General features: G+C 39.4%; 1 protein-coding gene across 16 annotated transcripts in view; it reads right to left on the reverse strand.

Annotated features, from left to right (window-relative positions):
- Positions 1-532: 532 nt before the first annotated feature.
- Positions 533-23,653, reverse strand: part of APP (amyloid beta precursor protein) — a 254,693-nt gene continuing 231,572 nt past the window's right edge. For 8 of the 16 annotated variants that reach the window (XM_058296133.2, XM_058296130.2, XM_058296125.2 and 5 more), the window contains 4 exons: positions 19,955-20,008; positions 14,364-14,464; positions 10,424-10,570; positions 533-1,727 (listed from right to left, as the gene is read on the reverse strand). In XM_058296133.2, coding sequence (XP_058152116.1) covers positions 1,626-1,727; positions 10,424-10,570; positions 14,364-14,464; positions 19,955-20,008 — 404 coding nt within the window. In that variant the 3' untranslated portion in view covers positions 533-1,625. The remainder of the gene's footprint in view (positions 1,728-10,423; positions 10,571-14,363; positions 14,465-19,954; positions 20,009-23,653) is intronic. The other 8 variants (XM_058296135.2, XM_058296132.2, XM_058296127.2 and 5 more) reach the window with 1 other exon arrangement.

Consider the following 23,653-nt stretch of genomic DNA (forward strand, 5'->3'; position numbering starts at 1 on the left):
CGGATAGGCTGTACATGTGACATTGTTTGAAACTATAGGGCAGTGTATCTCAAATGCAGGTGAGGGACATTTGCCAATGTCTGGAGACATTTTTGTCACAATTGGGGGTGCTACTGGCATTTAGTGGGCAGAGGCCAGCGATGCTGCTAAGTACCCTACAATTCCCAAGAGAGCCCCCTACAACAAAGAATCAGAACCAAGTGTCAGTATTGCTGGGGCTGAAAAATCCTGCTTTAGAGAGAACTAGCAGCTGGTCTCAACTTTTATGTCCTTAGTATTTTTTCTCATCTCTTATTTGGGATAAATTTGACGACCAAAATATGGCAGCACAATCTTTTGGACTGAGTAAAAACTAGTCTTACGAAGTATTTTCACACAGCACATAGCCCTCGTTTCCTACTAGACTTGCAGTGAAGGCACGATAGGATTGGGTGCCCAACTTTAGGTCAAAGAAGAACTCCCACTTGTCTTTGAATCACTACATGATCAGAAGGAGGGTACCATGGAGACACTCACACCAGCACAAGGGCGCTCCTCCAGGAATGTATTTATTTACATGAAAACATCATTTTATACAAATTGAAGACAAATCTTAAAGGGTTTGTCCAGGCATGCCTTCCCATTCCCTTATTTGGCCCATTCCCTTTCAATTTTGTATGATATCATAAATAAAATGTATTAAATTGGCTAAAGGAAATGGAATCTTCCTCTTTTTCCCCACCAAAAATTACTTTGAATGTCTGTAAGTCATCCTTCAAAGAAAAGTCTTGCCCAGGGTTGTTTTAATTTATTTCCTTAATCAAGTGTAGAAAGCTATTATGTCCTAAGCAATGATATTCTGTACAATCATCTGCAGAAAGTTTTGGGAGAATTCTTGGTAATTTGAGACCAGCCGAGCACTCCCTCCCACCCCCACCAGTAAAAGTGCTTATAATGAACAGGGTTTCTTTTCTTTATCAAAGATCCAAAGATATGTGGACACAAAAAGTTTTGATTCTCAATGCCTCATGTGTGCACATAAAACAGGCACAAAGAAATAAATGTGTATCCTTATAATCCCTATATCACAAATATAGCAGAAGCAGCAGTCTGTACAGTAAAATGCAATCATGGAAAAAAGTTCTCTAAATCATTTGGAATACTTAAAAAACATTTAACTTTAAAATGCATAGTGATCAGGAAAAGAATACTTAGGCAAGAGAAGCAGCTAAATTCCCACGTTCACATGAAGCATCCCCCATCGAGTCTTAAAGCATATTTCAATTAGGACTTAATTGGGTCACAAACCACAAGGATAGTATACAGCTGGCTAAGGGGCTACATGATAAATAATCAGGAATCTATTCATGCAATAGTTTGGTACAGCTAAATTCTTTACAGTACACAAAACCCATTAATAATGTAGTGTACAGACCAAAATGTAAAGAGAGAATACATTACTGATTTGTATATTAATTCAAGTTCAGGCATCTACTTGTGTTACAGCACAGCCGTCAAAAGGCAATAATGAGTAAATAATAAAACAGAAGGGTTTGTTTCTTTCCACATTATTCTATAAATGAACACCGATGGGTAGTGAAGCAATGGTTTTGCTGTCCAACTTCAGAGGCTGCTGTGGCGGTGGTTTAGTTTTGCATTTGCTCAAAGAACTTGTAAGTTGGATTTTCATAGCCATTCTGCTGCATCTTTGAGAGATGACGCTCCTCTGGGGTCACAGCAGCGTCAACCTGAAAAGTAAGGGTGATGAGAAGGGAGTGAAAAATAAAAATCCAATCTGTTAAATTGAACACTTACACTCCAGTGTGCATGACAGTGCTATTCTCCATAGCCCAAAGGTGAAAGCAACCCAAGTGTCCATCAACAGATGAATGGATAAACAAAATGTGGTAAATACGCATAATGGCCCCACACACAAGGAATGCACCCCGTAAGGAGAGCCGCCCAGTGCGAAAGAAAGTGCAGCCTGCCCAAGAATGGCGCCACACACACGGAGAGCTGACACAAGATGACTCAACAAAAAGAAACACAGATTCCCGTGCCGCTGACAACAACAGAAGCGGACAAAGAACACACAGCAAATAGACACAGAGAACAGACAACTGGGGAGGGCAGAGAAGGGGAGAGAAATAAATAAATAAATCTTTAAAAAAAAAAATACACACAATGGAACAGTACTGATCCATAAAAAGGAGTGAAATTCTGAAACATGCTACAAAATGGATGACTCTCGCGGGCATCATATTGTGTAAAATAAGCCAGACACAAAAGGACAACTACTGCATGATTCTACCTCTAGGAAATCCCTAGAATATGCATACTCACAGAGATAGAAAATAGATTACAGGTTACCCAGGGCTGGGGGTGGCGGTGAGGGAACGGAGTTATTGCTGAATGGATAGAATGTTTGCGGTGATAAGAAAGAATTTTGGTAATGGATGGTGGTGATGGTAGCACAATATCTTGAATGTAATTAATGTCACTAAATTGTACACATAAATTAGACAAAACAGGAAATTGTGTTGTATATACATGTTACCATAATAAAAATGTGAAAAAAAAAAGAAGAAAGAGTATACATATGGACATAATAAAAAGCAAAGAGTCTGGTACTCTTCCTGTTGTCAAGATTGCAGAACACTCACTATTTTCTTTTCTTTCTTCCCAGCTTGAATATCTCAGAGCAGAAACCCTGTGGCAATCAGGTAACGCAGATGCTTTATCTGGTCTCTAGCCACCAGGTGGCGCTCGAAGCCCCTGACGTACCGGCTTACGCTTGTAAAAACCTCGCTGTTGCTTACCCAACTCACCAATAACTGGATAAATCGGCGCTATATATATTTATTTTTTCCCCCAGGAGGCTCAATGAAGGCCAAACAATCGTAATGGAAGAGTGTTTTATTTGGAAGTGTGGTGGTGAGCTAGAAAAAAACGTCTAAGAGTATCCCAGAGTGAGATTCAGCGAAGTATACTAGATGATTCGCAATTCTGTACAGAAAAACTCTGTTTAATGGACTGCTCAGTATTTTCCCATGCTTATTTTAATGTTCCTGTTTTCATTCAGTTTCATGTATTAGAGGTCTGAGGTTCTTTTTAATTAAAATAATGTATGCATACCAAAGGGGCTATCATTTGGCAGTGGAAAAAGGAAAAATATACCATGAATATGGTGGTCTTCAAAATAGATTTTTTTCTTTTGCATTGGGCACTAAGATACTATGGAATTGTGTCTGGCTAAAGGTTTTAAAAACAGGTCCTGACTGCTAACATGGTACTTTACCACTAATCTCGGGCTGGTAGTTAGCTTTCCAACACCCCCCCACTTGCATTTCTGGTAGGACACAGCTGTGTGTGGGAGCTCACGACAGCAGATTAGGCAGAGTCCTGATCCCTGGAACTGGGGGGCAGTGGCTGTTCTCTCTAGTGTATTTGCCATAACTCTCAAAGTGCACAGAAGAGAGGAGGTACTTCACCCATTGTTGAATGAATGAAAGCTTAGTTTTGTTATGTTTTTAAGCAGTAATTCTCTTTTGTAAAAAAACACTGGCAGATGAAGAGAATAAATACAGATTTAAACAGAACAAAGATGCTTGCCATAAAAATTTAAGATGTACGTTCCGCCAACAGGAGATTTTTCTGTTTGGCACATGATGACACTGGGCTTTCCACATCATTCCTGGAAAAATACCGCAGACCCTCTCACCACCACTGAAGGTTGCAAGAACACCTGGCTCTTTACCCAGCTTTTCCCGTCATAGCCAATCTGCATTGGCTCTGACCTTACACAGCAGTTCCACTGTGGACTTGCCCTTGAACCCAATGAAGGAACAGGCATGTTGGCACTAAGACAACACTGGGCCAAGGCATGAGGTAGGTATGTCACAATGAGAAGACACTAGCTAGCAAAAAATTGAGAATAACAGATTTGTTGATATAATCTGTCTTCCGTGCCCCCCCGGCAATGGTCACTTTCTAGGATCCTATGCCATGGGCTGATCTGACTTTTTAGAGTCTGGATATAAGGTGGGATTACCACCTTGGCTACACCCAAGGCAGCTAGAAGAGGTATTTGTACTGTTCCTTCAGACCCTGGACCAGAGTGTTCCCTCCATTTTGTGCCCTCATTCTTTTTAAAAAAGATTTATTTATTTTCTCCTTATTTATTTATTTTCCTTCCCCTCCTCCTGCCCTGCTGTTTTTGCTGTCTGTGTTGTCTTCTCTTCTAATTTTCTCTCCTCTGGGATTCATCGGGAATTGATCCCGGAGACCTCTGATAGGAAGTTCTTTGTCAATTGCTCCACCTCACTTCCTGGTCTCTGGTGCACTTCACCTTGACTCTCCCCTCTTGTCTCTCTTTTGATGCATCATCATCTTGCTGCGTGACTTAGTTGTGCAGGGCAATGGCTCACCGCGCAGGCACTGGCTCACCATGTGGGCACTCATGCAGGCCCTGCCTTCCCACACAGGCACACTTTCTCTTCTTTTTTACCAGGAGGCTCCAGGAATCGAACCCAGGTCCTCCCATATGGTAGGCAGAAGCTCTACCACTTGAGCCACATCCGTTTCCCATCATGCCCTCATTCTTAAGTTTCCATCCATGGAAGAGAACCGTACCATCTTGTAAGAGCTGCTTGTGTGTTCCTACAACAAATCCTCAGACTATCCCAGTGAAGGCCCAGGGGTTTCCCCTTCGAACAATGCTACCAACAAGTGCCAACCAGAAGTCAGTACTGTGAGGACACTGCTTGAATGGATCACTGTCCTCATGGGAATAACTGAAAGCTGCTTTCTCCATCCTATCCTTTTCTTTGGTCTACACTGTCATCAACAAATGAGGTCACCTTGCTTTAACTGGCAATTGTGTAATTAGCCATGGGCTCGTAAGTTAAAATGCCATCACTAAAGATTAGCAACAGTACTAACAGATTTCACTTACTCTCCAAACATGTTTGCCAGGAAACAGCCTGTCTACAGCCGTGTGTCATTTGAACTTGGGAGTCTTTTTGCTCTGTACCATCTCTTAATTGAGATTTCGAAGAGGGTGAGTGCCAGGGTTGGAAAAGATGTATTTCCTCTTAGGAGATAAAGCACCAAGCTGCTATGTTTCTAACAGAGGAAAAAACCATAATGCTGTTTGATTATTGGGATATTATACTTTTATCTCTTCCAGGAGGCACACTGACTGTCAGCAATCATTTGCATTCACCAAGGGCAGGGGAACACCTGGTGATTTAATAGCTTCTCTGCTCTTCAAACTCCAAAGCCAAACACTTTAGAGAGCACCCCCTCAGAAATGCAAGGCTCAGAGGCTGGTGTGAAATCCAGGCATCTAACTTCCTTCTTTTGGCATCCTTTCTTCTTGCTAATCCCTTGCTGCTGGGAGGCCAGCTCATGTTTCACCATTCCTGCAGTGGGGTGGCTGAGCCCTCAGACCTCAGAGGGCTCAAGATGGACAGGAAAAGGGATTATCTTTTCAAGATGACATCCAAGGAGTTTGGATTTCAACACCGCCCCCCTCCCCCAAAGCCTCCAAAGCCAGAAGCAAAAAACTTGAGTACTCAAGTTGCTGAATACATCTACCACTAAATGAAGAGCATTGGGCAAGAGTGAACCTTTCTCTCCAGCAAGGTACATCACTTCCTCATGACTAAGCTACAGTATGGTGTGGGGCACCATGCAATGGCCTGTCCCAATGACACCTGAATTTTATCTCCTTTACAGCACAGCTGGGGGAGGTTGAGGCAGTGGTGCTTGTTCTGGAAGGCACAATAGAACAATGAAGTGGAGAACAAAATCTCTGTCCTCCCACTGGGCAAGCACAGCTGCCCCTTGCTGCATGAAACCACACAAATGCACCATCGCTGAACATTCTCTTCCAACTTCCTGGATGGGACAGCAGTAGTTAACTGATTTGAAGTCTTCATGTGGCCATCGGTGCTGTGTACTATGTCTTGATGAGAGACGCCTTCACCTTGTAGCTTCAACTGACTTGCTGATGACATGCAGTAAAAAGTTGAGCCCAATAGCCCAACCAGCCTTGTCCTCTACCAGCCTTATATAGAACTTTCAGTTGTGGACTGAATTGCGTCCTCCCAGAAGATACGCTCACGTCTTAAGCCCAGATCCCTTCAGTGTGATTCCTATCTGGAAACAGAATCTCTGAAGATGTTAGTAGTTAAGATGGGGTCCACTGAATTAGGCTGGCCCCTCAGCCAATGACTGGTGTCCTTGGAAAAAGAAAATTTAGACATTGTCTGTAGAAGAGACACACACACAGAGGGAATATGGCCATGTGGCAGACACAGAAATTGAGTTAGGCCCCAAGCCAAGAACCATGGATGGCCGGCAAGCCACCAGCACCCTACAGACTTCAGCGAAATCATGGCCATGTTGACGTCTTATAGCCTCTAGGACTGTGAAACAAATTCCTGTTGTTTTAAGTCATCTAGAGAGTGGAACTTTATTATGGCAGCCTGAGGAAATGAATATAATTTTGAATACTCATAGACAATACTTATGTTGCCTCTTTGGAGCGCTTTATTCCTTCACTGTATCAAGAGGGATTTATAGTTCTACCATCCCACTGCAAACATGAAATTGTCTTTGGGTGTCCTTAGTTTAATCTCTTCTTTTGTACTGCTTCTAGTGTATTTATTTTAAGTCTGGAGGAGGGGCAGTCAATATCACATTTTAATTTTATTTAGTAACCAGCAGGATACATGTTCAGGAGTGCTAATTAACCTACCTGGGAGTCCCTTTATACATGGTACTGAGTCAGGTGAAGTAATAGAATCCTGGCCCCTGAAAATTTTCCATTTCAGGTCAGAAGTGAACCAGACGAAGAGGGTAGGATAGCTAACACTTACATAACAACAATAGTATGTAACAGCATCAGAAGAGGCAGTAAGATGGGAAGGGAGAACGAAAGCAGAGTAAAAGGCAAAGAAGTTCTAAACTAGGCATTTAACTCATCCTTCTGAGTAACCCCCCAGCCTTGACTTTCTGTTCAACTGTGCACAGGTTCATTTTCTTAACTATATTCCATCTCTTTGCAATTAGTTCTAGTTATATTAATACTTATTGTTCTAGTTACATTAATACTTAATTTTCAGGCAGGCGCTAGAACTTCCTTTTCCCTTTGTAACCATTTCTGATCCCTTTTTTGGACTTTCCGATGTATTATCTCCTGCTGTTCATTTTAAGTCAACATGCAAATTTCTAAGCCACTCCTTTTTTTTTTTTGCCTTTCCTTCTGACGTTACTTGATGAGTTTCTCCGACTACTCTACGACACCTATGTTAGTGGCTGCTAAGTGTCTCAGTTCTGGTGGGTCAACTCCTATCAGGAGAAGAGGACCCCTTAATTATATGATAAGACCATGAATATGAAGACACACTCATCAGGAAAAGTCATATTTCATAGCTCTATAAAAGTATGCTAGAAGAGCAGATGTGGCTCAAGCAGTTGAGTGCTTGCCTACCACATGGGAGGACCCAGGTCTGGTTCCTGGTCCCTTCTAAAAACAAAACAAAACAGAAAAACAAGCAAAATAAATGGAAAACAACAACAACTTAGGGGAGCCGATGTGGCTCTGTGGTTGAGTGCCGGCTTCCCAAGCTCAAGGTCTTGGGTAAAATCCCCAGCCCCAATATCTCAAAAACAAACAAACAAAAAGCAACAAAAAGCTAAATAAGCAAATCTTTTCTAATTTAGATCATTAATGAGATGATTGGGAGGGAGGGCCTAGGGTGGGCACTTCAGGTATTCCAGTTAGCAGATTTGTGAAAACTCTTCTACACCCTAAAGTAATATGAAATTGTGCCTCCCCATCTTCTCTTGTTTTTTTTTTTCCCCTTCTTCTCTTGATAAGGGTGGATGTCTCCATCTGGGAGGGGTGGATGAAAGGGCTACAGCTGTATATTTTCAAACATCCAGTGTCAATGGACATCAGTGTAGCAATATTCCATCTGCTATTAATCAGAACCTGCAGTCAGAGGGTTTTGCAGGACATACACAATGGTGAATAATTCAGCTGGTGCTAGGATTCTCAGCCACCAGAGATGCCTTGATTTGGAGGACATCTTTGGGAAACAGTGTAACAAAGGGCTATTACTTTACTGCTTGAGGCAAAAATAAAGCTAAGTCATCTCCTTGGGAAAGCACGGTTGGCTAAGTAAATCAATAAGCCAATATTTATTGCTTATTTTTAAAAGCAAAAACTAGAAACTGCTAATCTCCAACTGAAACAACTCTATTAAGAAAATACTAAGCTCGTTTTCCTCTCTACATTCCCACCCCCACGTTTTTTCCCTAGGCTTCCTAGTTCTGTGAAGTACAGTATTCTTTCAAAGAATGACAGCTTTCCTGAAAACCAATGCTTTCATTATGGTTTTGTCTTCACGCACTGATGGTGTGAGGTACAATTATATTCAGTCCTGAGAGACTTTGGCCAGTCCAACCGGAAATATCTATTTACTCATTTTTGTTCTTAGTGAAGTAGGATTGCTCATTAATGAAGCAGGTTACTGAGAGGAAATAAGAGCTGCTGAATGGCCTTGCATGTGAGGATCTGTAAGGTAGATAAATGGTTCAGGAGGATCCCTTCTACAGAGACTCTGCTATGTTCTGAGAGAACTGGTCCTGACGTCAATCTTGCCCCCCTCACGGAACGTGCGGCTCTTCCTGTCCAAGGTTTACCATTCCAGCTAGACTATGACATTCTTAAGGACAGGGGCGATGGAAAATACTTCAGATGAAGTCCTATTTCAATACTGTTGTAGGAAGTGCAAAGGTTTGCTAATGGAATGGACTGAAAGAGGGCACAGAGAGGGAATGAAGGGGGCTGGAATGGTTTTCAGGCTCTTGACAATATCCTTATATTAAGGAAGAAGGCGGTAAGAGGAAATAAAGAAACAAAACAAACACCCCCAAAAAACTAGAAAACGAGGTGGGGCACTTACTCCAGAGAGTTTTCCAGTTGCTCTTAAGTGGATGGCTAATGAGTATTCAGAGAAGAGAGGCACATCTGCCCTCCTTCTGAGTTTGCTCCCTTAAGGATACATCAGGGCTTAAAAACTAATTCTTTTTCAGAATCTGGGCCATCAACTTCTCTGACCTTCCAAATCCAAGGTGACATTTCTTGGTAATTGACCAAAAGAAACATCTAACTTAGGCAACTGTTAAGAGCGCTTAAAAGGGAAATAGTTATGTTAGAGACAATAAACACCATTTTATATCTCCCTAAGGTTTGCTTATTAATAGTAAAGAGAGATAACCTAATATAAAGAGTGTTGAAGAAGGGGATTTTGAGTTATTCAAGTATGAAAACATTTTTATTTTCCCACACATGGAGTTGAAATGAAAAGGAAATGTTCTGAGTGAAAATGAGATAAACTAATACATCTTCCAATGTCTGGAGGGGTACAAGCTCAGAGATACTATTACAAAAAGAGTAACTGCAAATTTGATGATGCAATCATTTCTAGTTTTCTGTGTTCATAAATGAAAAGACTGTGGATCATTTAGTTCTTTTTTATCTTGCAACCTGCTTTCATTCATTTCACTCCTCTTTACTACAGTCCAGCCCAGTATAAACAGGGGAAATAAGACTCAAAACTGATTTCCATCAGCAGCTCCTGTAAACAATTAGTTTGTGGAGATTTTAAGTGTGGAACGGAATGAGGTTTCTGGCTTTGCCACAAATTTAATTAAACTAAGAATGGTTTGGAACACATTTCCTTGGGGCTAACTCACTGGAAACATCTGTACTTCCTGATAGAAAATGCAATGGATTATATGTGGGGAAATCTGTATGCAGACTTAAGAGCAGAACAACATTGGGCCAAATCGTTCGTTTCTCTTCTTCCATTTTCTCTTCTACAAAATGAAAATATCAGTTTGATTGCTCTTTGTGATTTCTTTCTGCTTGAAAAACTCCATAATTCTCAAAATGTATTAATTTGCTTTCTCTCTAATAGTTTGCTACCCTTTATATGTACCCTTTATACTCTCAGATTTGACCTATAGGGAGAAATACTGTAAAAAGGGATACCACCCTTTTATACTTCATTATTTTTTAACACTTGAGGGCAATCACAATTTTTAAAGGCCAGGCATTATCTGTAGACTTCATTTGATAATTTCAGTACAAATATTAATAATTTGAGGTAGTAGCACACTACATTTTAATGCCTTGGCTATGGTACTTAGAATAAACTAGAATAAGTGAAAACCAAAGAAAGAAAATAGTTGCAACTTGGGCAACATGAAGGACTCCTGATCTTTTTCTCCCAAAGATGAGATACTTGGATAACCCACAGCCCAACGCTAAGCATAATTTCCCTCGGAGTCTTGCAACTGAGACTCCCAATTGCAAATATACATGTTTGCAACTCCCACGTGCAAACATGCAGTCACTTTTACCCACCTCTACCACACCATGATGGATAGACGTGTACTGTTTCTTCTTCAGCATCACCAAGGTGATGACGATCACTGTTGCTATGACAACACCACCCACCATGAGTCCAATGATTGCGCCTTTGTTTGAACCCACATCTTCTGCGAAGAATACCTTGAAAACAAATCAAGAAAAAGGACCGTAATTGCAGGAGACATTTAAATGAGGTATGTGCAATGTTACAGTACATTTTCTGCCATAACTCAGTCTTATGCTGTAAGTATGGGTTGGTTCATCACTTTATTGTTTTCTACTTTCCAAGAATGTAGCCTATAGAATGATGCACATCATGTAACATGTCCCAATTTGAGGAAGTCTACTTTTCCTCCTACATGTTGCTAGAAAGGCAGAACAGCAGCCTGCAGGGATCTGAAACCCTTTGAGAGGTGGAACATTTGGTTAGAGGTGGGATAACAGATCTCGGATTTATCAAAAACTGTAAAAGCAAGGATCATGATTATGAAAGGAGGTCAGAATTTTCCCAGTCACAGCAGGTGTAAAAATGGGAAACCTGATGTGTGACTCTAAATGAATAGACTTTGGGTTCTTTTCACACCCTCAGATGTCGTCCTAATTTCCTTGAAAGGATATTTTTAATACACAGGAAAAAGTATTCTAAAACAAAGGAGTTTGTACAAAAGAAAAAACACATGTTGCTACCTACTTTCAGCCACAATAATTCAGGAGGACACTAATTAACTTTGAGAAACATAATGCTTAAAAGACAGTTATTTCAAAGGGAAGAATGGGTGGCAACAGGATACAAATTTTAATAATTATATATAACTCGTGCATTTTTACTAAGTCATCTCCAGAAACTGAAATAAAAACTATTGATTACTGCTATTTAGATTAAACATAAAAAGAATCTGGAGGACACTGGAAAGAGGAGATTTATTCAGTAGGATAAATTTATTTTGCTACATTTCTTCCATATTGTTTATTAAAGCAAGTCATTATTTTTCAACTTTATCTACTTCAGTGAAATGATAAAACCACCTTGGAATTTTTATCATCTTCATATAAGAAGATGATCTTAATCCAGATTGAGTAAAAGGAAAACAAAAACAAAAACAAAAAACCTATTACTAAACACAAACCACACTTTTTATATAAATAAATGAAAAATTTTAATACAACCTCACAATAGTAAAATCACTGACTTTCATAGCTGAAACGAGCATCTCAGCAATATGAAAAGTCAACACGAAGTACAGCAAAAAAAGCAAATTTCTAAAGAAAGTTTTTACTCATGGTATATCTGGAACAAAGCTAGAAATTGTTTATAATTATTCCCCTTAGTAAACAAATATGCCAGGTTAACATTTTTTATAAAAAGTAAATCATTAATTAGCTAATAATGTTAGTTTGAGGTAATCAGGAATAAATGCAAGTCTGGACACCGTCCTATGTCTTGAAGAAAATACTGTAATTTTGTAATATTCATTGCCCTAATTATAGTGCATTATCTTATCAGCTAGTTCAGTAGAGGGGGCTGATTCTCCTAATTGTTGCTGCTGTCATTAGTCACTGTCGCATTACAGGAGTAAGTATAATTGCAGAGATGGGCTTAGATGACACCAGCACCATAAATGTAAATCAGCACATTCATCTTCAGCTCTCTGCCCCGCTGGCTCCTTCCTGCCTCTTCAGCAGTATGCCCAGGTTTTATGTGTGTGTGTGTGTGTGTGTGCGCGTGTTTTAAAAAGAAAAAAAGAAAAAACAACTTCAACATCAGTCAGATCAAGAGCATCTCTGATTCTATCATAACAGATACTGGATTAACTTGCCAGTGGAAACCATGCTTCTAAAAGCTAAGTGTCCTTTGCAAAAAACCCCACCAAAACCCATATATACGAGCTAAAATGCAAACCTAAGCCCAAGTCAGTTTTGATTCCCTGCAATTTAGTGTAAAGAGACATAAACAATGCTTTAAATGCATTTCTTAAATGGATTTATAAATTTGATTTATGATGGTTGAAAAGATATTTTCTTCAGCTATATGTACTTATATTGACTTATAATCAATGTTAAAACACAGATATCAGTGACATGTAAAAACACTGTCTTGGTTTTGTTTTAATCTAAGTAAAATACATGTGTTATTCACCAAAACAAACAAACAAAAAACAAACAAACAAAAAACAAAAAAACAAACAAAAAGAAAAGATATTTTCCCCTTGCAAAAGAGCCCTTCCCCCAGGGAGTAGATGTGGCTCAAGAGGTTGAGCACCAGCCTCCCACATGGAAGGTCCCGAGTTCAGTTCCTGCTGCACAACAAGCAAAATAAATAAATAAAAAAGCAAACTCAGGAAAGCCAATGTAACTCAGTGGTTGAGCACCAGCTTCCCATATATGAGCCCCCAGGTTGGATCCCCAGCCCCTGGTACCTTAAAAGGAGAAAAAAAAAAAAAAAAGAAAGCACCCTCCACAAAAAAAGAAAACACACACAAAGAAACAAAACAACAAAAGTGCTTGATGGAGTGGGAGTACTTCTCAAGTATTAGTTTCAGGAGAGTTTTATTACCATTTTTGTTCATGAGAGAAAGCACAATAAATTTGCCTTTATTAATTTAACCCCCTTCCTAATAAATCAGATGGAAGAAACCTGAACATAATCCAAGATTTTATTTAACTGAATATCCAAGCTTTTCTAAAGGATTTTACAAAACGCAGGGTGCTGATTACAAAGGAGATGACTGCTTTTTTATTTTTTCCAATTCTAACACTTTGGGGGTGGGGACAAGGAACCACCTCATCTTTAAAGGAAGCTGCTGTCTTCCTTGTCCAAACCTTTAGAAACACAGCACTGCTGGGAACAACCTGCAACCCTGCTCAGCTCCTGCCTCTGCCTCCCTTGGCAGAGTCCCTGTGATCCTACCCAGGAAGGAGAACTGAAAAAGTGTGAGTGGGGAGAAGGGACGGGGAGGAAGGGAGAGGGGGAGAGATGAAGATGCAAAGGGAGACAGTTAAAAATATGAAATTAAGTGGATGTGCCTAAAAAGTGGTGAAACCAAGTAGTAGTTGAGAGTCGGATTCTTTAAATGAACCTAAAGAATGAGCATTATTCAGGCATTTTATTTTATTTATTTATTTTTTTTAATTTTATTTTTTTTTATTGACTTTGTAATAATATTACATTAAAAATATATATGTGAGGTCCCATTCAACTCCACCCCCCCCACCCCACCTCTCCCCCTCCCAGCAACACTCGTTCCCATCATCATGACACATCCATTGGATTTGGTAAGTACATCTTTGGGCACCTCTGCACCTCATAGACAATGGTTCACATCATAGCCCATACTCTCCTCCATTCCATCCAGTGGGCCCTGTGAGGATTTACAATGTCCGGTGATTGCCTCTGAAGCACCATCCACGGCAGCTCCATGTCCCAAAGACGCCTCCACCTCTCATCTCTTCCTGCCTTTCCCCATACCCATCATCCACCATGTCCACTTTTCCCAATCCAATGCCACCTCTTCTATGTGGACATTGGATTGGTTATTCAGGCATTTTAAATGCTCTGATTATGCTGAAACATTATTCAGTGTTCCATGGGAGTCTGTAAAAAGGCTGTACAATGAACATTTTCAAGAAATCAGGCAATTAGCACAGCCAAGGGTATGATGTGAAGATTACAATTGCTAAGTCCAAGACTTGTGCAAATGGATACTACTGGAATCCAAACATTCCCAGTGCATAATGTGAACGTTGATTAAAATGGCTTCGATAATAAAAATTAATTCCAGAGACTCTTCTATTTCTTCATATTTTCATGATGATCCTACATGCAAATATTTTACTATCGTTTCCTTAATGGGATTTTGGGCACAGGATGAACAAGAGATAATAGATCATTTGGCAAGACGAACACAACAGCAGAATGGTAAATTATTTTACTTACCAGTTTTTGATGATGAACTTCATATCCTGAATCATGTCGGAATTCTGCATCCATCTTTACTTCAGAGATCTCCTCCGTCTTAATATTTGTCAAACCCGAGCCTGCATTTCACCATAACCAATTTATGCATGAGAATCAATTAATTTGATATATAAACGACAACTTTACAACACAAAAACTCCTAGGCCTGAAATTAGAAGAATGGCATCCTATATTTAAAACCTTAATCACTACCTATTTTAAACAAAATGAAACTAGATTTTAAAGAGTTCCAAACTTAAGACTACCACTGCCTTTAAACACATGCTATACTTTCAAAAAACTGGGGTAAAAGCAGAAGTATATGCTGCTTGGGAGACTGGCAAGGATCTGTTCCCAAAACATGATGGCTTGGTTAAGGGGCTGTTTGCTTAGCCTATTATTTATCTTTTTCCATGTGCTCGTTCCTTCCGAAGAAAAATAATTAAAAAGGCTTTAAACAGGAGCATAATTACCTGGTAGAACAAAACTGCTACTTTGGGACTTTGTTCAAATTACAAATAATGTTCATGCATTGATGCAGTGAAGCATTGCAAAAAGTCTATCATTTATTTAGTTAAGAGTTATAGAGGCATCTGCTGAACGAAGAGCTGAAGTACATCAATTTTGAAGAATGCTTCTTTAAGACTAACAGAATTTAAAACTTACTAACTCTGCCTTCCCCATACATTGCTGTAGAATTCTTGCATTAATAATTTCAACGAATTTTATTACTCAAGTCATAATCTGAAGCTTAAACAAAATGCGGTCATTTTAAAAATAAAATTGACAGTGAAGTACCTGTTCCTATGCTGCAGCATTTAAATATTAAAAAGTCAGAATTTTAGGATGAGAAGGACTCTAAAATCTCTATGATATTTCCCAGCAAGGGGCAGATTCTCAGCCTGTGTTTAAAAAGTGGTGAATGTAATAGTTTGCCTCCATTTTCAGGCAGCTTTTTTTTTCTTGCCTACTGGAAACTTTCTTGTATTAAACTGCATCACTTTCCCTCTAACTTGCACTGTTTTAGCAAACCAATCCTCCCCAATACAGTTTTGAACAGGTTTCAGACACCTAGAGGTATCATGTTTCTGCTGATTCTTCTTTTACGAGGCCACACATTCCCAGGTCTTTCAGCTCCCACGGGATGTAATTTCTTGGCTCCTGGTCTGATCACTCATAGAATCTTGTCTGCAAGGTGCAGTGAAACTTGTCACACATCTTGTTGAAACTGAAAAGCACAATGTCCACAGCCAGTGAAGTGCCAGGTGGACAGTGCAGCCTCTACTAAGTGGAAATGAAGATAATTTTTCAAGACCTAGGCAACCCAGGCTGGTTCTGACATATCACTGATTCCTCGTTCAAGTGCTCAAAAGCTTCTATTTAATAACCTCTCTGAGAACTGACCCAAGATCAATGTCAATCTACATCTGCCTCGTAGATTGTGGAGCTATCTTCTCTTCCATCTGCCTGTGAGTACATTTTCTTATCCCTAGCTTTCCAGCTCTTTGTGCTCTAGAGTTCCACAAAGATCATGGACAGTGGTACTGTGATTCACCTTCAAGTTCTCGTAGCCTGTGATCTGTCTCCGTCATAAGGACTTGGACTTAGCTAGAGAGGTTTGGTGGTTTTAATTTATGTGCACAAATTCAATGACACTGCTCCTTTCAAGATGTGGCACTTAATCCCCTCCTTTGGAAGTGTAGTGACTTGCTTCTGGTGAACAGAAAATGAAGGACAAGATAGCGTGCGATTTCTGAGAGTAGATTATAAAAGAGTAGATTATAAAAAGTATTCCCTCTTACTTGCTTTCTCTTGGTTAAGTCTTGGTTGGGGGAAGCCAGCTGCCATACTGTGAGGACACTCAAGCAGCCTATAGAGAGAAGTCTTGAGTACAACCTCAAGAGACCCTGAGCTAGAAACTCCCACTTCAGCCATGCCCCAAATTCTGACCTACAGAAACTGTGAAAAACTAAATGCTTATTGTTTACGCTTTAAGTTTTGGGATTACGCTTCACCTCCTTCTGACCTCTGATCTTCCTGACCCTAATTTTCGTAGGGCAATAACACTAATACTCTTTTATTTCTCAGTGTATATATTTTTTCTTTCTACAAGTCCTTTTAAATTCTGAAATCCTTGCATAAGCACAGGGATTTCTTTAGTTTTTTAACCTTTTCTCTGTCATGAGGATCCAGCAACATATTAGTTAAAATTGTATTTCTCAGATTAAAAAAACCCCTCTCTGAACAGTCTTTCCTTTTATATTCATGGGGGCCAAATTACCCTGAAAAATAAGTAAAGAATGAGCTCTCAACTAAAAGCTTTCTAAGCCAACAATGTTTCTCAAAGCATGCTGAGAATAATATTGAGGTTCAAAAAATTCAAATTCATGTTACAAGTTAGAATGACAGATAATTAATTTTTATAGCTCAACAGTTTACAGTTCAACAGCTTGAGATACTCTCAGCAGAAATGGTTCTTGCTTGTACCTTTTGTTTGGCATATATAGTCATCTAGTAAAAGACTTTCTATACATGAAGCAAATCTCACTATTAGAGGGGAAAAAATCTAATAAGTGTGCACATAGGGAAGCATCATCAATAAAAAGCTGATATTGCTTGTAATGAAGTATGATGGGTAGTTTGAAATAAATTGCAGTGATTTTTGCTTAGAGGCTTGCCAGTTCTTTTCTGAGTTGTGCTAACTCTATTTGAAGAGTAACTTTAGATCTCTTCTTTACCCTTAAGTCATAATTTTTGGGATCCCCAAATGTTACTTACTTGGGGGCTAAGGCAGCATATAACTTCATGACCCCTCTTACATGGGTTGGGGTGAAGGGTCTCTATCAGTATGAGAGAAGAGTGGTAGTGAACTATATCAGAACGGGTAGCTTTCTATACTCAAGAAGAGCATGCTAATGCTAATCTATTTTTCTTCTTTATTCTGCTTAAATGGTATAACTTGTCTTTCAGTATTTTTTTTTTTTTCCTGGAAATCAGCACCAAGAAATCAGCACAGATATTACTATCTTCCTGACTTGACAGTACATTCTAGAAGTTACAATGCCCTGGTTTTTCTGTGAAGAACTCAAGTGTCATGGTTCTGCAGCATTGGATGAGGGAGGGACTCCCTCCTCAAAAACAAAAACAAAAACAAAACCCCTTTCCTTACTTGTTTCAGAGTGATAACGAGATTATTGAAAAACTATGCCACCATCCACCATTTGACATGATATGACACGTCATGACACTGCTGGGAAGAGTATCTAAGTTTGGAAAGTCTAAAGATATATATTAGCACATTAGATTCAACTCTGTTAAAGCATGACTGACAAAGAACCAAAACTTGGGCCATAAAACACAGGGGGAAACTAGTCCAAATGCTTCATAGATTCACCACAAACACAAAACTATAAAGTATATGTGTGCCTTAATACATGCCTGGTAAATACAGCTACTCATAAACATACCTCCATTAGAATCTTTCCCACTTAATAGTTGAGCGTTCTTTCCTATCAGTAGCCATTCTCTCATCTGTATAAAATCATTTCCCTCTTCTTTCCCAGTTCATGTGCCTGTAATCTTCAAAAGCTCACCTCCAGCCAAGTACCCCTTGTTAATAATACATCCCTTGAATGGTTAAGCCTTCCTCTGCTCAAATTTAGAACACAAAATTTGCGTTTTATGTTGCTTTGAATTTCCCTGCCTTCTTAATTGCAACTGGACTTTCTAAATACACAAATTGTCTTCCTTCTATTATACTTCAAGCTCCCAAGAGCAGGAAACTTATCACTTAATTTCTTTCGACCCTCCAGGGCATTTGTTACATTGGTCTTTATGAAATATCAAAATGATACGATATGCATTTAAAAGGACTTTCTGATTTACTATTCCAACACAGATTTTTAGATGGCTTTCTCTTGCCTATATAAAAATATCTCTAGCTATTTACTTAAAACAGATTATTTTAGTTTGACAACTTTGGAAATGTATTCTTTTCATGTTAGATTTTTTTTTTTTCTTTTTAAGGAAAAACATCTACACTGATATGTCAACCTTCCTGAATATTTCAACAAGGGTATTTAGGCCCACCTCACCTACTGCAGGCATTTGGTAAAATTGGTTGAACGAGGGCTTCTGAGTCATATTTTTTGTTTTCTGATGAAAAGTGTCTCTTTGTTTAAACATAAAGTAGGAAATGCCATGAAAAAAGGCCCAGAGCAAATGACCATTCTGAGCTGGTCTAGGTCTGCAGCTACTAAACTGAACCTTCAGCCTTGGGCCCTATCAGTTGGCTGAGCAGGATGAGAATGTCAACTTCTGGCACCTTGAAATTCACGTACGTGACAGAGGCAATAAGGAGGCCATCAGGAGAGCCGAAACTGTCTCCTGCTTACTATAATTTAAGTCCCTTTTCTGAGCCCTATGGACGGGGATTCATGAAATCAACTAGATCAGCCGTCAAGACCTGCCACCGTTAATTACAGCGTGAAGGTGTGAAGATGGCACAAGGCAGACACTCTCAGAGTCTTCACCGATGACTCTGGCTGGAAGGCCAATGTGGCTTGAGCCTGTGAGGGCACAGACTGGCAGAGCTAGCCCAGGACCCGCGGCTGGCTGTATCTACACCAGGGAGCAAAGGTGACCCTCTGTGTGTCACTATCTTTAAATAAGGTTAACTCTTTGTTCCTTGACTACTGTACCCCGACATTATGAGGATAAAGAAGACAATAAATATGGGAAGTTGTGAGCTGCCTGGAGTCAAGCCTCCCCTGAATATGCAGGATTGTCAATGTGATAACTTCCCTCCTCTTGAGACACTGAACACATGGGCTACTATTAATTGGGCAAAACTGTGCATGGAGTAGAATGAGGTTTGTTGTGGTGTGATGAGATTATAACTTTGAGATATGGGCTAAAAACAGAACAAAGGGTGGAGAAGCTGCAAAACGTGTCTATTTTGGTGTTAATGGGATTTGTAAGTAATGTAAAAAAAATAAAGGACTCATATGCAAAATTATGCATGTGCATCTGTTGTGCTATTTTAGCCACTCATTGAAAATAAGAGTATATAGCCCAAAAGGGAGAAACTAAACATTTCCAGCTCTAGAGATATTCAAATTCTAATACTTTTAGGGAGTCATGTGTACCTTAGTTACCGGTTGAAGTCTGAGCCCACGTCAATTAGAAAAGGATCTGCCCAAATAGCAAAGAAGAAAGGGAAGATGAGCGAGTCACAGCAGTGACTGAGTTACTACAAGATAGACTCTTAAGGTGTGTGGCCTTCCGTTTTTGAGGACTGGCTCTATATGTCCTTCTACTTCAAAAGAAAAAAAAGAAAGACAGAGGAAAAAGCAAAGCTGGAAGGGCATCAAAGGGAAAGCCCAGAGATTAAAAAATTAATTAGGAACTAGGAAAATGGGATGGAAGGAGAAGCACAGGGGGTATTTACATGTTGGTCATTTCCAATTCTCTTTTGCAGAATCTGCAGGCTTAGCATGAAGAAAGGGGATGGTGTCTGCTTAAGCTCAAGCACGAGGTGCTGAGAGGGAGAAGGTAAGCGAGTGGTATACCTGGTCGGGTGGTCAGTCCTCGGTCGGCAGCTGGGCGGGCGTCAACAGGCTCAACTGGGCCCAGGAAGCAAGACACACAGAAAGCAGACAAGACAAATCGAGACAGATTAAGTCACGGCCCCTGAACACAGAGCAGGGAATAGCATGTGCAATAAACAAGTTATAAAAAAAGGAGCAGCTGGAAAAGAACCACAGTGCGTTAATCCCGAACAGAAAGGCCTGGGACGGTACTGCTTCAAAAGGTTTACTGACCCATCAATCTTATGCCTTAGCTTTCTAATAAAAGCAGTCACCAAAGAAGGGGACAGGAGCGTGTGGCTTTCCCTCTCAGCTAGTTTAGAGATAGTTTCTTGACTTTGGCTTAGAAATAGAATTTATATTTACCCAGCCCAGCAGGAAACATTAAAGATACCTCCTTTTACAACTGCACAATCATATCTTATTTTACAGTTAGTTTACTACAAAAGGACTCTGTTAAATCACAGGAGGAAATGCAAATATGAATCCACCTGGAGAGGAAAGCGTCACCGTACAATCTGCCATTTAGTCAATCAACCATGTCCCTAGTTTGAGGATAGAAGAGGTAGACCAGAGAGTTTCTTTCTCTTTTAATTAATGTCTGGTTTCCATTTGATAGATGCCATACAGCTGAAGTGGGTGAAACGTGACTCTTCTACATTCGTCGATTTTCTGATTTTTTTCAGGGCACTGGTGCTGTTTGTACACCAGTAGTTGGCATCTCCAAGGTGTTTCTGTTTCTCATATAATATTTCCTTGAGCTTCAACTGGTCTTTGAAGAAACAAGTGATGGAGAGAGAAACAAAGCTGTTAGAATTAATAAAGGGAAAGGGGCAAACGAAGCCAAGAGAGGGAGAAAAGTCCCTTCAGTGAGGTCTAGGATATGTGTAAAGGTGAACAGTTAAGAAAAAGTGAGCCCAGGTGCTGATGGGAAGGTAAAGTGTATGGTTTTTGGATCCACTGATCAAACCATACAGCCTAATGAATGCAGACATTCAGAGGTGAGATGAGAAACCCAAATCAAGTTTGAATGCCACTGTCAGTGACAGTGAGGGGGCCAGAAAGTTGCTGTAAGCCAGGTACTCAAAATACGCAAAGACAACGTCAGAAAATGTTTCGGAGACCGCTAAGAAGTTTGGATGAATCAAAAGGGAAAGGTGGCTTCTGTCCTTTACCATGTAGAGACTGGTAGCAGGGTGTGACAGGAGGAGGCTGGGAGGATCATTTAAAACAAAAACAATCTTGGGCCAATGACCCCGCCTGAGGCTGTTTCTCCACACAGAAAACTCAAGTAATAACAACTGAATCGTCTAATTTTAATTCTAACAAGGAACAAAAATGTAAGTTTTAAAAACCCATCTCATAAACTGCAAATATTATAAAATGGCATTTAGTAAATATCCTAATTAAATTTTCTATAACAATGGCTGTGAGGATGATTACTAGATTTTTATTCATGCTTTAGAATAAGACATATTTCCTTCTGTAGCTCAAAGACATTAAATAGTGAAGTTTCTTTTTTTACCTTGTGCAAAAACATAGGAATTGAGCTTGTAATTCCTTATAAAATAGAGTTAATTGAATGGCTATTTAAATTTTGAAGAATTTCCTGAAAAGAGAGCCCCAAATGGTACTTCAGTTACAGATAAAAACACACTAAACCACACTCAAAGAACAAACAAGTATGTGATAATAAGATAAATCAACAGTGAAATCATCTAAAAATATATTCTCCACTGGAAAAGGCAGTTGTCTCCTGGATTAATGAAGGCTGCAGAACAGCTACCGCTGCTAGCTCTGTAATTTATTTTCTCTCTGATCTTGGTGGCATTCTTTCTGAGCCTCAGTTTCAGTAGAAGTAAACATGGGTATTCCATGACTCAAATGTGCAAAAACATGTGACAGAACCTTATAAAGAATAAAATGCTATTCCACAATTACTTAATACTGAAAATAAGCAAAGAAAATAGTCTGAAAGTTATTACCACAAAATGTTACTGTTAGTTATCTCTGAGTGAGGACATTATATTTAAAAATTTCCCTGGCCCCCTTTTATTGCAATGTGCACATATTCTTTAAAAATGATAACAAAGTTTCTATTTTTAGCAAACAAAAGTTTTTAGTGAATTTTTAGTGAATTAAATCCTAGACTCCATTAGCAACTTGAAGCAGATTTAATATGAATACTCAAAAATAAGCAACGCTGTGTTCAGTGATCATACATTAAAAAACTTAAATTACAACATCACTGTGAAGAGACAAAAGTAGCACATTATTACCCAATCTTTTGCAAACACTTTCTAATTCTTCACTTGCTGAACGAAAGTAAATTTATCAAGATAGTGCTAAAAATATTTTACATGGGTTGTTTAGAAAATTAAAAATAGGAAACAGATCATCTTAAGTTAAACAAAAACTTAAGCAAAAGGGCATTATTCACCTGCCCTCAGTAGCTTTGAATCAAAATCTTCCCAGAAGAAGAAACAGAATGACTGAAAACCTGGAAATTTTGAGTTTATCTGCAATATAAATCTCAGCTAGTGTAATCTTGGCACAATCTCCTCACCAGGCCTAAAGTAATAGAGGAATCAGCAGGAAACCAGTTCTACCTAGATATAAGAGAGACTGAAAAAGCCTGGCTTGTAGTTTTAATGAAAGACTTAATTCATTTAATCTCAACTTCACCATTTAAAGTGGTTTGCTCATTGCTTCTTAATGGATAATAAGAATATACCAGAGGGCAACTTTACTCTGCAAATAGGTACATACAGTCTTGTAGGACTTGTGTGCCTCTGTAAAATTATTTTCATAATTTTATGAAATTGGCCAACTGCAGCTGTTCAAGTGCTTATAATATTGGAAAGCTGTGTCTGTCACGGCCATAATTATAAGAACGCCAGGCATCTGACACTCTATCTGGACTTGCCTGATTGTTCTTAAGAAAAACAACAAGTTTTTGGTAGGCATTTGAAGCTCTGGAGATAAGGATCTCAGGAACAATGAAAGGAAATCCTTTGAGAATTTTAGAGAGTTCCAAATAGCTCTGTGTACGTGTAGTGTATGTAAAGAGATTAACAAGGAAAGAGGTCCTGGGGGGATAGAACAAGGGGTGAGGGGAGAGAGAAGTGGAGAAAAAGTGAGATTTTAGGACTATATTGTTATTTGATTTGGTAAAATTATTTATTTTCCAGAAGGATACATTGTTTAGGCCAGTTGGGTAACTCTCCCCAGCATAGGCTAGTGAAACATCTCCTCTGATAAGATGTCATTAAAAAAAAAAAAAAGTCCACAGAACATTTTCTATGTTCCAGATACTATGTTAGAGCTTGTCATGAAGTCTCATTTATGCTCACACCTTAACTCTGAGGTTTTCAATCTTGTTTTACAGATTAGGAAATAGCCAGAGAAGCCAAGTAAGCTGCCCACAATCACACAGCAGAGCTGGAATTCAAACTCAGATCTGCATCACTCAGGAGTGTGGAGGCAGTGCTACCCCCATGGGATAATGAGAAATGTGGAGGCATTTTGGACAGTCACTTTGGGGGAGTGGAGTACTGGCTTTTTAATGGATGCTCTGCATGGAACAATCCCCCACAACTATATATTGTCCTGCAGCCAACCCAAGTTTCTAATTTCCTGCTGGACTATCATGTATTTAGGATGAGTCCAGAAAGTAACTCA

Source organism: Dasypus novemcinctus, chromosome 4, assembly GCF_030445035.2.
Source record: "Dasypus novemcinctus isolate mDasNov1 chromosome 4, mDasNov1.1.hap2, whole genome shotgun sequence".
NCBI classification, from domain to species: domain Eukaryota; kingdom Metazoa; phylum Chordata; class Mammalia; order Cingulata; family Dasypodidae; genus Dasypus; species Dasypus novemcinctus.